Genomic DNA, 14,016 nt, shown 5'->3' with positions numbered 1-14,016 from the left:
TCTTAAAGATGAAGAAATCAAAGCCCAGATTTAAGAATTTAGATAAGGTTACAGAGGGGCAGAATCAGGGCTATAACTTGGATTTCCTAGCCTCTACTCTGTGGCTTACCTTATAGGATACTCATCTGCCCTCTGTGAGCCTGAGTTTCATCTATAAAGTGTGGAGTCTGGACTAGGTCAATGGTTTCCAAATACCAACTGTGAATCAACAATATCAAAATCAGCAGAGGAAAAAAAAAAAAAATCAGCAGAGGAGCTTGCACTGAGCTAAGCTCTTTAATATCATATACTCCTCATAATGACTGTATGAATTAGGGCCTATTTCAATGTGTGTGTGTGTGTGTGTGTGTGTGTGTGTGTGTGTGTGTGTGTGTGTGTGTGTGTGTGTGTGTGTGTGTGTGTGTGTGTGTGTGTGTGTGTGTGTGTGTGTGTGTGTGTGTGTGTGTGTGTGTGTGTGTGTGTGTGTGTGTGTCCAGGGGATTAAACAGAGTAGGATGAGCTAGGAGAATGATGTTTTGCCCTGAAAATTTCAATAAAGATTCAAGACTTCCTTATACTTTTCTGTTGATTACAGAAAAAGGGCCCTTCTATCTCTAAGCATTTTCAGATGCAGGAGAGTCTTTCCTCTAGATCTCAGGGAAGGAATCTCAATGATACTGGAAAGATAAAAAGCTAGACTCCATGGCAGTAACTGACTAAAACTGCTACTCCTTGTGCCCAAACATTATTATAGTACCAACCCTTTTTCTCAGAAAGCACTTAAAAATTTGGCAGTACTAGTCTAGCAGTCAGGAGACAGGATCGGAACCCTGGCTCTGCTACTCCCCTTCTGAGATTTCTTCTGAGGTCTCCTCTTGATCAAACAACCAGCAATCTCAATTTTAGTGAAAATCTGCCTGTTTGGGTCACAATTTTGTTCTGCTTTAGAGACTAAGAACACAAAACCAAAAGATAGTAGTAGTAGTATCAATCCAGTAGTTCCTAAACTTAGATTTCACAAACGGGTAAATATTCCAAAATAAATTAGGAAACCTAATATAAAGTTGTCAACTTTTTATTTTGCTAAGTAAAGATATCTAAAAACAAACTACCATCTGACAACAATTCTTTCATAAAATAATGGACATTTTAACATCAAAAAAGTAGAAAGGGCACTTTCAGAATAAAGGACAGGTTCTTTAAATAAGTTTATCTTTATGAAAAGCACACTACATTTTCCTTATCTTTTCCATTTTACTGGAAATTGATGACGATACCTCCAGCATCAGTCTGTACACCCTCCAGTTTGGAAGCCAAGGAAACCTATGGCCAAAAAAGGCTAGGCCACTTGCTCAAGGTCACAGAACATTATCTAAATGAACTCCTCTCCTTTATCAAGAGAGATCTAAGCCAACAAGACTCTTTTCCTAGCCTCCAACTCTTCCTAAGATCCCCATCCCCAGACCACTTTCAAGCCTTTTTCCCTCCTCACAGCTGGCAAGAGAGTAAACGTAAGAGAATTAGCAATCAGCCCCAAAGAGGAAACCTGGGTCATGACTCCACCCTCCCCTCCTCCCACAATCCTGTCTGCTCAGAGGTGGACTCTGTAACCAACCAACTTCTCCTAAAAATACGCCCTGGACTTTCAGAACTATGCAACATAACTTAAAAGTGGTTTCCTGATACAGACAGAAGCATGAGCATGAATTCAGTCTCTATAAAAAAGTGCCACACCCAAAGCTCATGCTCTTAACTGCCAGTCACTACAAGCTTAAGTTCCCCAGAAAGCCGGGCACCCCAGTCTCTCCCACTGCACGTTTTAACAAGCCCCAAAGCTGTAACGCCTCCAAGGCTTCAGAGCCCATGCGTTCTCATGAGTCAGTGAGAGTAAGGGCTATTTGGGATCCTCAGGCCCAGACAAGGAAAAAAACTTCACGTACTAACCCATGCAGCACATGCGGCAAACCAGGTGGGTGCTGAACTCGTGCTCATCTTGGTAACTGGGCCACATGTCGCCAGCGTCTGCTGACCCTGCCTAGAAGGAAGGTGTGCCAAAGAAGCTCCGGCTAGGGGCCTGTGCACGCCCTGCAGCTCCTTAAAAAAGGCTTCGAGGTGAACAGAGACAGCAGAAGTTCGGAGAAGTGGCTCCACCCACCACTTCCTACTGACCTCCTCCCTCCCCTTGAGGTCAGAGAGGAAGCTCCTCCCTGGGGCACTTCCAAACTGGGTCCAGGTCTTCATGCAAGAGGCATCCTATTCAAAAGCGCCACCAGCTAGCTCAGTGTTTTCAGACCAACAGCAGCAGGCGAGGTGGGCGCTTCGGATGCAGAAGTCCAGCCGAGTTAGTGAGTGAGTAAGCCTGCGCAGGCAGAAGCCGGTCTTTGAGGTACCTTCCACTTGCAGAGCAGAAGCTTGTGACCCGGTGAATCTGAGACAGTTGCAGGAGGGTTGGTGAGGTAAAATGGCTTAACTGCCGAGACAGGCCCAGTGCATCCACTGCCCAACAACCTGTTGCTGGGGCTGGACTCTTCTCAGGCTGAAGTGTGTGTAAAGTGTTAACCAACTGAAAAAGCCCCACGGTCGGGGAGGCTATCACGGGGCAAGCCCACACGCTGTCCGCTGCCAACGGATTTCCTAGAGTCCACAGGGAGCTTCATGTTCCGACTTTGAGCTGCCCAAAGAGTCAAAAGTCTCTCCCCAGTGATTCCACCTCCTCATAGAGTAGCCCAGCCCCAACCAGCCTCTAGGAGATCTGGCACAGCAGATTTCATCAGCTTCAAAAATACGATTTGCTTGTTTGCTCCATTCTTTCCCCTCATCCAGCCAGGAATGTCATCCCAAAGGCACCTTCCTCTTCCCAGACCCTCCCACTTTGTCTCTGCAGTCAACGCACTTAACTCAGCTGTGCCAGAAATCCCTTTATCCTTCAGTGGAAGGCTGCTTGCTTGTTTGTCCAACTTGTTTTCTGAGTCTTGGCTAATTGTACCAGACACTGGAATGCTGAAGAAACACAATGAAGGGCTTTTTCATTCAGATGGCCCGACCCATCAGTGCTTCTTCATAATTGTGATGCAACCAGGGAATAGAAAAAGCAGAGCCTCTGTTGATGTCAGGACAGATGCTCTGATCCTGTCCCCACACCACTCAGAAAGGCCCCACTGCAGATAAGGGCCTAATCACTGGCCCTCTGCTTTAGCTCCCTAAATAGAACAACTTCTTCAGGCTAATGCTACTTCCAATCCCGTTCCTGAAGACAGGGAGGGAGGGGCAGCACCCAGGAAAGCAGGTTTCCAGAAATTAGCCCAAAAGACTGCAAGTGGGAAAAAAAGTAAACACAAGTTTACCTAGCAGGTCACACAGTATAAACAAGCCCTGTGACCTGCTTCAGTTCCCTGACAGTTTCCTTACCCCCTATTAGGCATCTCTCCCACCTACAAACTGGTAATAATCCTGTTACTACTTACTAATAACGGGACTAACAGCTGACTTTATCCCTCCTTGACTAAGCTCCCAGTCACCCCGATAACCTGTGACAACTCTACTCAGTTTGTTCCTCTTATTAGAGTCTCCTTGGTCACTCTTGGAGGAAGGGTCCTCCTAGAATTTACCTTAACCTAGGAAAAGAAATGCATAAAAAATAGGGAAGAGAGAATAAAAGGGAATAAAGATTTCCTGATTCATATTTAGTAACCTTTTCCTTTATCAGCTTTAAATTCCTTGAGTGCAGGGACTGTCTTCTTCATAGCCTAGTCTCTAACACATTTAGAAGGCACTCGATAACCCAATTAATTAATTTTAAGGCTAAAATTAATTGATCACCTACTGTTAGTTCACAGGCAATGTGCTAAAAACTTTAAATATCATTTCATTTAATCCCAACAATTCTCTAAAAAAAGGTATTATCAGTTCCATTTTAGAGACGAAGTTACTTTTAAAAGGTTAAATAACTAGACCAAGTTACATACCCATCTGTCCTGCTCCGAAGCTAGGCCTCCTGCTGCACCATTGCTGTCTTTGAGGGACCTAAACCAGAGTAACTAAACTGGGGTAGGGAAGCTACATATATGAGGAGGTAGAATGTTCCTGGCAAGTTAAGAAATAAAAACACTTACCTGCGGCCAACTGAAGATTTAAGGCATATCCCAAATGAGTATGTAGAGCAACTTCTAGAAATACTAAATAATTTCACAGTCTCCAAAAATCAAAATAATCATTACTGGGTAAGGTTTAAGGAAGGTGAACCAAAGCGTGCCCTTTTTCTCACTCCTCTGGCATTTTGGCAGAACTTATTTCCCCGGAAGGTACTATAGACTGAGTACAGTAGGAGAGAGTTTTGGGGACAATGTCAGTCTAGCCACCAGGAGACAGGCCTTTCCTTTAGGATCCTAGGAGATCCTGAGCCTCAAAAGGGAAGCCGCTGCTAACGGGAAAGAGAGGACCCTGATGAGGACAGTCAGCTCTTAATTACCCAGAGGAAATCAGCATGTATAGTGATTAACCGGGCCAGTCCACTTCCTTTTTAGCCCAATGTTGAGCCATTTCATAGTTCACTAGAAGTCCAGAGATGTGAGAGGCAAGAAAAGGTGGATCTGGCTGCTACCTGCAGATTCGTTAAAATGCTGAATGGAAGGAAGAGATTCAAGCCAATATTTCCACACATGGCTAGAAGTTATCTAAGAATTTACAGCTACTGGCTTTCTTACTAGTACAGAAAACTGAAGCTATACATTTAATTTATTTCCTAAAACATCAAAATCACCCACTATTGAGGCTAGTAAAGCAGACGTAGTCTTTCCTTCTAATGTGTGAGATAATGATTCATAATATATCACTAACTTTTTAAACACTTCCACATTGGCTTCTACCACATTTTTAAATTCCCAACTGTAAAAATAAGCATTTATATTTTGTCCCAGGAGCCCACAGGAGAGTGCAATGTCTTCACTGATATCTTTTGTTTTGTTTTGCTAAAAAAAAAAAAAAAAAAAAGTATAATGATAGCAAACAATTATATAGTCCTTAACCATGTGCAGAATATATTCTAAGAACTAGCTCAAAGCAACCATGCAGTATTATTAACCCTATTTTACAGATGAGGAAACAGAGGCCCAGACAGATTAATGTCACTCTGCCAGTAAGGGCAGAGCTAGGATGAAAACACAGGCAGTCTGACCCCAGACTCTCAGCAAGCTCTCAACCACAATTCCATACTACATCCAAGTGTCAGCCAGATAATCGTACTGCCAGAATTGCAAAAAACTAGAGACTTTAGTCTTTTTTCTTCTCATGCCAATTAGAAATTCGAAGTCCAGAGGAATTAAGTGACCTAACATCACATAGTAGTAAGCAGAAAAGCCAGGACTTAGAATCCAGATCTTCTGACTCGAAGTTCAGTGGTCTTCCTACATACTGAACAATCTAGCAAAAAATAGCTAAGGAAAGAAAAAGACTACATCTTGACTACAACACCTATTGTTTTAGTTATTTGAGCAAAGATATATTAGGTATATGACCATTTGTTTAAATATTTGCATGTCTATTACATGCGTAACAAAATTTAGGTACTACAAACGGAGGATGCACAGCTAAGTCATAAATGGAGGAATTAAAATTCAAAGCAACTGCAAAAATCTACACCAAATCTCATAGGACAAAATTTAACTAGGATGCCTTTAAGTCTTATGCTGAAGGTTCAAGAAAACCAAAGGAACAGCAGCCTCTGGAGGGGAGACAACAACAGTTCATGCACGAGGTCTGGCCATTTTATAACTTGTCTTAGGTTAATGAGACTCAATAGTGTAATGGAGCTGCTTTAAAAAAAAAAAAAAAGGCATGGTACAATTCTAGATTGTACTCCATATGGTCCAGATCCAGGGATTATAGCTGGTCCTCCTAGTGGGATGCTGGAAATGGAAAGAACCTTAAGAGATTAGATTGTCCAACTCGTTCATTTTACAGATAAAGAAAGCAAGACCTTAGTCTGTCCTTTCACAAACAAAAAATTCAAATGTTCTTCTCAAGTATATAAATAAAGCCCTTTTCCTATTTACACTACCATGACATGGATATTGATAAACTAATACACAGGGCAACTCTATATTATTCAGCTAACCTATACTGAGCACTCACCTCAGGCCACACATCAAGCTAAGCCAAGCCCTGTAAGTAACACATGAACAGGGTATGGTTCCTGTTACAGCTTAATCTAATGATATCTTAATTCCTTCATTTATTTGTTCAAGTAACATTCACTGACATCTATTTTGTCACAGACACTTGAGAAACTGAGATGAGTAAGAGTTCCTGTTCTTAAAGATCTTACAGTCTAATAAAATCTAATTAGTGGGGAAAGAAACAAGCTGAACAAGATGACCACACGGGTTTGAATAGGAAGTATTAACAGAATGCTACTGGAACGCAGAAGAGGAACTTTTATTCCAGTCAAGGAAGGCTCTCCAGAAATGATAACTACTTATCTTGAAGGACAAGCATCAAGTTGTTAGTTAAAAAGAAGATACAGGCATTTCGGGTAGTGATCTACAAGTTTTTAAATGATGCTTGAGTACTGAGTACTGCTTGTAAGGCCAAGACAGGATGTGAAACTAGTGAAATAGGCAGGCGGCAGATCATGAAAACCCTTTTATCTCCCGATGAAGAGTTTGAACTTTCTTTTAAAAGCAGAACGAAAGCTTTAATGGATTTTAAGCAGAAGAGTGACACAGACAGCTCTGTAGTTTAGAAAGATCATTCTGGCTACAGGTAGAAGACAGACTAGGGGCGAGAGGGTGGAGGGAACACAGAGAATGGGCGAAACATTATTTCAACAGTCCTGGAAAAGAAAAATGATGATGCAAGCTAAAACAGTAGGAAGTTTGGGGAACAATGAGATAATATATGTGAATGCAAGTGTGGACAGGGTGTACTGAAAGCTATTTGAAATTCCAAGTATTGATACTAAGGGAGTGCTAAATTCTGTCTTACAGGTATTATGGCTTCAGTACAAACTGTGTCTTCCTGTTCTTGTTTACATCTGCTGAAGAGACGGTGACTTGGGAACACCGTTGTTAAAGCCATGTACTTAATATCATATAACTAGATCTCACCAATGGACTCCTAACACCTAGAAAAAAATAGCAAATGAAAGCTAAGAAATAGTAATCAGAGATTCCTTCCCCACATTCCTGCTGTACTCCCCTCACCTCTCTACACACACACACGGCCACCACATTTTCAAAGCAAAAATAATCAATTTAACTGTCCAAAGGGAATACTAGAATGATAAGGGGTTAGGAAATTGTATGTAGTATTAGAAAGGGAAGTGTCTAGGCTAGCAAAGATAGCCTTCAAGTATAAGCAAGCCTGACACCTAGAAGAGGGAGGACAGATCTTCCTTATGCTGTAGTTACATTCCGATAAACCCAGAGCAGGTTAAAAATATCCAAAGTCGAAAGTGCATTTAATATATCCAACCTACCAAACATCAACTCTTGGCTTAGCCTACCTTAAATGTGCTCAGAACACTTACATTAGGCAAATCATCTAACACAAAGCCTATTTTATAATAAAGTGCTGGATAACTCTTGCAGTTTACTGAATACCATACTGAAAGTGAAAAACATAACGGTTGTATGGGTACAGAATGGTTGTATCAGTTGTTTACCCTCATGATCACATGGCTGAATGCGAGCTGCGGCTGCTGCTACTACCCAGCATCAGGAGAGAGTTAGGTACTGCATGTCACTAGCCTAGGAAAAGATCAAAATTCAAAGAATGATCTCCACTAAATGCATATTGCTTTCACACCATCGTTAAAGCCGAAAAATCTAAGTCGAACCAATCTAGTTGGGGACCATCGGTATACTAGATCTTTGCCAGGCAGAACTTGGCTGATGGGCGTAAGTTACAAAGAGGCAACTTTCAGATTAAAAAAGAACTTCTCCATTACCAACATAACAAATAGTCCATCGGTTGTATGTTCTACAAAGGCCTTCATGCAAAGGAAGAATAACTTCTGACAAGAGTGGTACTAAGTGAGAGGTTGCGTTGGTTGATATGTAAGGTCCCTTCCAGCTCTAAGAGCAATATAGAATTTGTTATCAACTTTAAGAAGGGAAGAAATCTGAAATCTATACAAACACAATGAAGATTTACTAGAACACTGTATCTTAGAACCGTAGCACTAAAAGGAACCTAGCAGTTTTCAACTCTGACAGAACACTTTTTTTTTTTTTTTTTTTTTTTTTTTTTTTTTTTTTGCGGTACGCGGGCCTCTCACTGCTGTGGCCTCTCCCGTTGCGGAGCACAGGCTCCAGACGCGCAGGCTCAGCGGCCACGGCTCACGGGCCCAGCTGCTCCGCGGCATGTGGGATCTTCCTGGACCGGGGCGCGAACCCGTGTCCCCTGCATCGGCAGGCGGACTCTCAACCACTGCGCCACCAGGGAAGCCCGACAGAGCACTTTTTTAAACAAATCTTACATGAAACTCAACATATAATTTCAGTATTAAATAGCATAAATCAATTTTATACATTCAAATTTATGTTACTTATTTTAAAGCCAAATGACATAACCAATCAGGTAATTTTGACTGAAATTAGAGATTACTGAATTACAGTTATATCAGTCTCAGCATCTTGTTTATTTCTGTACTGTGCTTTACTATAGGGAACCATTTTTTAAAAAACTGTTTTATACAAATAGAAACAAATAGTAACAGTTTCATAGTTTGCCTGTAACCTCAGGATATTATTCAAATAAATTAATACAAGAGCATGAAGGAACTGCAGAAATTTTTGTTTCAAAGTTAAATACCTTCAATATCTAAAAACTATGTTCATCCTATAATATGACTAGAAAAGTAGAACAAGAAGCACAAAACCTTGTGGTACACACTAAGCCAATATTACAATGTTATCACTTAACAATGTGTTACCCACTAACTATTAAGGACTGAACACCTGAGACTTGCCTAGAATTTATTAGGCACAGGACCTATGTGGTACAGTATGTTCTGCAATAGTGTACACACCTCCTATTAGGGGAAGAAGAAGAAAAAAAAAAAAAAGACCAGACTAGAAGACACAATCTTCACCTTTTTTAATCAAGTATACAGAGATGGCGGAGGAACTTTATTCTGGTGATGTCCAACTGGCAGTACAGTAGAGTATACACGTCATTTAAAAACACACTTTAACAGATAAAATACATCTTAAACTTGAAATTAAAATAAAATGGGTACAGAAGCTCTTAAGTACTCCTGTGAAAGTTTTAGAATCCATACTCTCCAATTAAAAAAACCACTGCTCTAATTTTACAGATAAACTGAACATAGCACATTCCCAATGTAACTATTAGGTACTAGAATCAATATTGTTTCATAAAAATAAAAAGCTTTTACAATCTATTTTTCTTCTGTTTATTTCAATGTTATTTACAGCTGTTTATGAAATTAATATTCTAAAACATAAACAAGAAAGCACTTCAAAGATAGGGCTACGACTTCTAAGTTCAATAGCAAATCCTATACTGAGGATAAACTTCTTAAAATATTAATCAACTAGTGGTTTAGAAATGCCATTACCATAATGCACAAGAAAATGAAAGCAGCAACCTTTGCCTAAATAATATTTACTTTCTCATTATATATGACACAGTATATACAGCCAAATAACTCATGCCTGTCTACTCCTTTCCTTATAAGCTCAAATACAGGCTTACATTTCAGGAAAGCCACTTTGAGCTACCTTTTAAAACACACCACTACACAAGCAAACATATTTCTAAATGTCCGTCTGCTTTTGCTGATACAGACACACATTGGGATCTGAGTATTTAGTCATAAGCTTTTCTGGGACTTACTGGAAAGACACTGGGGGATGACTGAATCTAATTCTAATTCTGTCAAGCATTCATGAACTTCTAATAAGATACTAAGTAATGTCATCAAACCTCCATCTTAATTGTAAGATACAAGTAACAAGTGTCTCAATAGGTTGGCTTGAAGGCAGTAAGCAGGTCACAAAGACAGGACTAAAGGCACTGAGATCCAAGGGTGTACTCCAGCAAAAGCTGGACTTTACTATTCCTCAACTACGGAGATTTAGAATCAGCTAAACACGGGGCTGATCCCAGCACTGGGCATTTAGAAGCCAAAGAAATATAATGTAACAAATAATAAGGGGTGGGGGTGGGGGGTCTGCTACCACTTAGAAAAAAATTTTAATATCAGGATCCAAATATTCGCCTGGGGGAAAGAACAGTTAACTTCCTTGCATTGAACAGGATGCAGGATGGCTTGGATACACAGAGAGTAAACTGTGTAGCTGCCTGAGGGGAAAGGAACAGTTTCAACCCTATCAAAGAGAACAGAGGCACCCCCGTGTTCGCAAATGCACCTCAGCAAGGACACCCTGTGACCCTTTCCTCTCACTGACCTTTCCTCCTCTGCCTTTTCTCACCCAAATATACACCAAATCTAGAAACTTCTCTAACCCCACAAGTTCTCCCACATTTACACCTGAAGGAGGGTGACAGAGTTACTCTGTTTTTGTTTTTTTAAAAAAAAAGATCAAAAACCACTTTGAGACTGAGAAAGTAAAGAATGGAAGGGCTTGATTCTCTGAGGAAGGACAAAAGTCAGCACAATTGCCACTTCCCTCAGCCTCCAGCCCAGACATCACCTCATCCAACCAGCACCCTCCAGCCAGACGAACCTCACAAAACAGTAAAGGGTCCAGGTCCCAAACTGGTCCCAGGACAGTCTGGTTTCCTCAGTAAATCCCACACGCACTCAGGTCTGACAGCACCCAGCCCAGAGGCTGTACTGGCCCTTTAAGGAAGGCAACTGGGAAGGCCTCCGTCATCTACCCCACCCTCGAAAGCCCCACAGCAGATTTCAAGAAGCACTGGGCACCCATTACCTGCTCTGCCTCTGGCACATCTCTTCCAGTACAGAACACCGGCAATTCCAAGAATGTGCGTCAAAATAAAGATGGTTGGTGGCAAATAAGACGAATCTAAGAGAGGCATTTCCAGGCCCGTCCTTTCTCCTCCCCTGAATTAGCCACAAGCCCACAGCTCAGCGCAGACTCTAAATGCCTTTCTCCTGAGGTTACTGCTGTCCTGTACTATCAGTACAGAGGCAGAGGCCCGCAGCTCAGTGTTGTCAGACACTTCCTGGTGGCTTCTCCTCCATCTCGCCTCTGTTTTACAGCAGGCAGTAGTAGATGGGGACTAAAACTCTACAGTGTGTCTCAGACAAAGCCCAGGAAACAACTGGCCAGAGGGGGAGGGGAAAGGGAAGGAGGAACCAGGAGAGCAAAAAGGGGCGTCTAAGCTACTGCTGAGCTGACTCAAACTCTATGTTTGGCATCCTCTGTTCAGCTTAAACAAACAAGCCTCAGACCCTTCTACAAGAAGGGAGGCTGTCAGAGGACGCCACACTCTTAACTTTCCTCTCCCAGCCTGGCTGGGATGGAGCCAGAAGAAAAAAGTTGCAGAAACACTAGGGAACCACTTGCAGGGAGGAGGCGAAGTACGCAGGGATGTGTAAGTGTCCACAAGTTCCCCGGCCTAGTCGGAGGGCAACCCTTCCACACCCACAACCCGGGAGGAGGAGGTAAGGGACCCAAACATCACCACAGAGAGGATCACGTGCAGAACAAGCTCCACAGAAAAGAATGCCTTCAACAAAACTAAAGCCTGCTTGCAAATGAAAACTTGATATGGACACTGTAGCAGCAACTGGAAACACTTTAACACTTACACACCCAGTAGAATGAATAAAACTAAGAGTCCTGGCAAGATATAAAGCAACTGGAATTCTCATACACTGCTGGTGGGGGATGAAATTGGCAACTCTAGAAAATACTCTAGAAAACAGTCATATACATACCAGGATGACCAAGCTGTATCACTCCTAGATACTGACCCAAGAAAAATGAAAACGTGTCCACACAGAAACCTGTACGTAAATGTTTATAGCAGCTTCATTCAGAATAACTAAAACTGAAAACAACCCATATGTCCATCAACTGGTGAACTAAGAAAAACTGTGGTGCATCCATACAATGGACCACAACCCAGCAATAAAAAAGGAACATACTCCTGATACATACAACAGCATGGATGAATCTCAAAAGCATTATGCTACATGAAAGAAGCCAAACACAAAAGGCTACGTGCTGTGTGATGCCATTTATATGACATTCTAGAAAAGCAAAACTATGGGGACAGAAATCAGATGAGTGGTTGCCAGGGGCTCAGGGTGAGGGAAGGGAACAGACTACCACGGAACACAAGAAAACTTTATGGGGTAATGGAAATGTTCTATTTGCTGACTCTGATGATAGTTCCACGACTGTATACATTTGTCAAAACTCACATTGTAGACCGAAATGGATGGCTTTTATTGTATATAAATTATATTTCAATAAACCTAAGGAACACATGTAAAGACTAGAAAGAACTTTGTACAACCTAGGCTGAATATGCAAAGTTCTTGCAGTACCACTGCCCCTCTTCTCATCTACTTTTCTATGAAGAGATACTATATAAAATGAAGTGTGGACACACAAAAACACAGAAGACCCAACGGCCAAGAGTACATCTAACACCCAGGACCCTTCACTCAGAGAAGGGTTATGGCCTCATCTTTCTACCAAACTACTTTTTTATTTATTTCTACAGTGCCTTTTACATTATGGTATATAAACATGGTGTCTTACCACAAATAAGCTTTAAAAATGCAACCTGCTTTAATATCTCTAAAGTTACACCCTCTTTTTTTTAATAAAAGGGAAGGGTTTTAGATTTGAACAATCTACTCACCAGAGAGATGACAAAGGGCCCTTGATGGGGGAACTAATATTTACAATGTGTATGTTTTAACCTGGCATCAAGACCATCTACGATTTTGTGTTAACCTACATTTAATTCATCAAATATTTACCATGTACCAGGCCCTGTTCTAGGTACTGGGAACAAAGTAGTGAACAAAACAAAGATGTTGCTTTCATTGGGCTTATATGCTAGTAGGAGAATAGGAGAATACACAAAATAAACATAAACAAGTAAACATATACTAAAAGAGATGAAGAGGAGAAAGGCGAGCCAGAGGGGGGATGTTTACAGTTTTATGTACAGGATGGTCAGGGAAGGTTTCTCTACTAAGATGACATTACAAACCAACAAGTCATGTGGCTTTTTAGAGAAAGGATAAGCCCAAAAAAGAAACGAGCAAGTACAATGTCCCTGAGGCAGAATTAGGCTTGGTGTGTTCAGGGGACATCAGGGAAACCAGATCGGCTAAGGGAGTGTCAGGAGATGAGGCCAGAGAGAGGTCGGATCATCTATGGCTGTACAGGCCATTCGTAAAGAATCTGGTTTTTATTCTAAGTGAAATGGGAAACCTTTGGAGGGTTTCCTGTGAGCAAGTGATAGGATTTAACTTAGGTTTTAAAAGGATCACTCTTGCTGCTATATTGATAACTGACTAGAGAGCGACAAGAGCGGGAGCAGGGAAACTAGTTATAATGCCATTACAATAATCCAAGTGAAAACTAGTGCCTGAGATATAACTGAGACCAGGGTGCAGTGGCAGAGATGGTGAAATGTGGTCATATTCTGGACAAATTAAAGAGTCATCAGGGACTTCCCTGGTGGCGCAGTGGGTAAGAATCTGCCTGCCTATGCAGGTGACACGGGTTCAAGCCCTGATCCAGGAAGAGCCCACATGCCGCAGAGCAACTAAGTCCGTGCGCCACAACTACTGAGCCTGTGTCTACAGCTCGAGAGCCACAACTACTGAGCCCACGTGCTGCAACTACTGAAGCCCGCGCACCTAGAGCCCGTGCTCCGCAACAAGAGAAGCCACCGCAATGAGAAGCCCGCGCCCCGCAACAAAGAGTAGCCCCTGCTCGCCGCAACTAGAGAAAGCCCACGTGCAGCAATGAGGACCCAACGCAGCCATAAATTAATAAATGAATGAATGAATAAATTTTTTAAAAGATTAATTAAAAATATATATATATATAAAGA

The 14,016-nt window shown here is 41.7% G+C and overlaps 1 protein-coding gene across 20 annotated transcripts in view; it reads right to left on the bottom strand.

Annotated features, from left to right (window-relative positions):
* MACF1 (microtubule actin crosslinking factor 1) overlaps positions 1-14,016 on the bottom strand; it is a 341,804-nt gene that overhangs the window by 229,986 nt on the left and 97,802 nt on the right. Inside the window, exon 1 of one of the 20 annotated variants that reach the window (XM_067725588.1) lies at positions 10,899-11,268. The exons of 18 other annotated variants lie outside the window; for them this stretch is intronic. In XM_067725588.1, the coding sequence (XP_067581689.1) occupies positions 10,899-11,007 (109 nt within the window). In that variant the 5' untranslated portion in view covers positions 11,008-11,268. Of the gene's footprint in view, positions 1-10,691; positions 10,782-10,898; positions 11,269-14,016 lie in introns of those variants that run through there. One more of the 20 variants, XM_067725592.1, reaches the window with a different exon arrangement.

The sequence above is a fragment of the Pseudorca crassidens genome, chromosome 2 (genome assembly GCF_039906515.1).
Source record: "Pseudorca crassidens isolate mPseCra1 chromosome 2, mPseCra1.hap1, whole genome shotgun sequence".
NCBI classification, from domain to species: domain Eukaryota; kingdom Metazoa; phylum Chordata; class Mammalia; order Artiodactyla; family Delphinidae; genus Pseudorca; species Pseudorca crassidens.
Note: the sequence above shows the minus strand (reverse complement) of the source record. Positions and strands in the feature narration are given on the sequence as shown.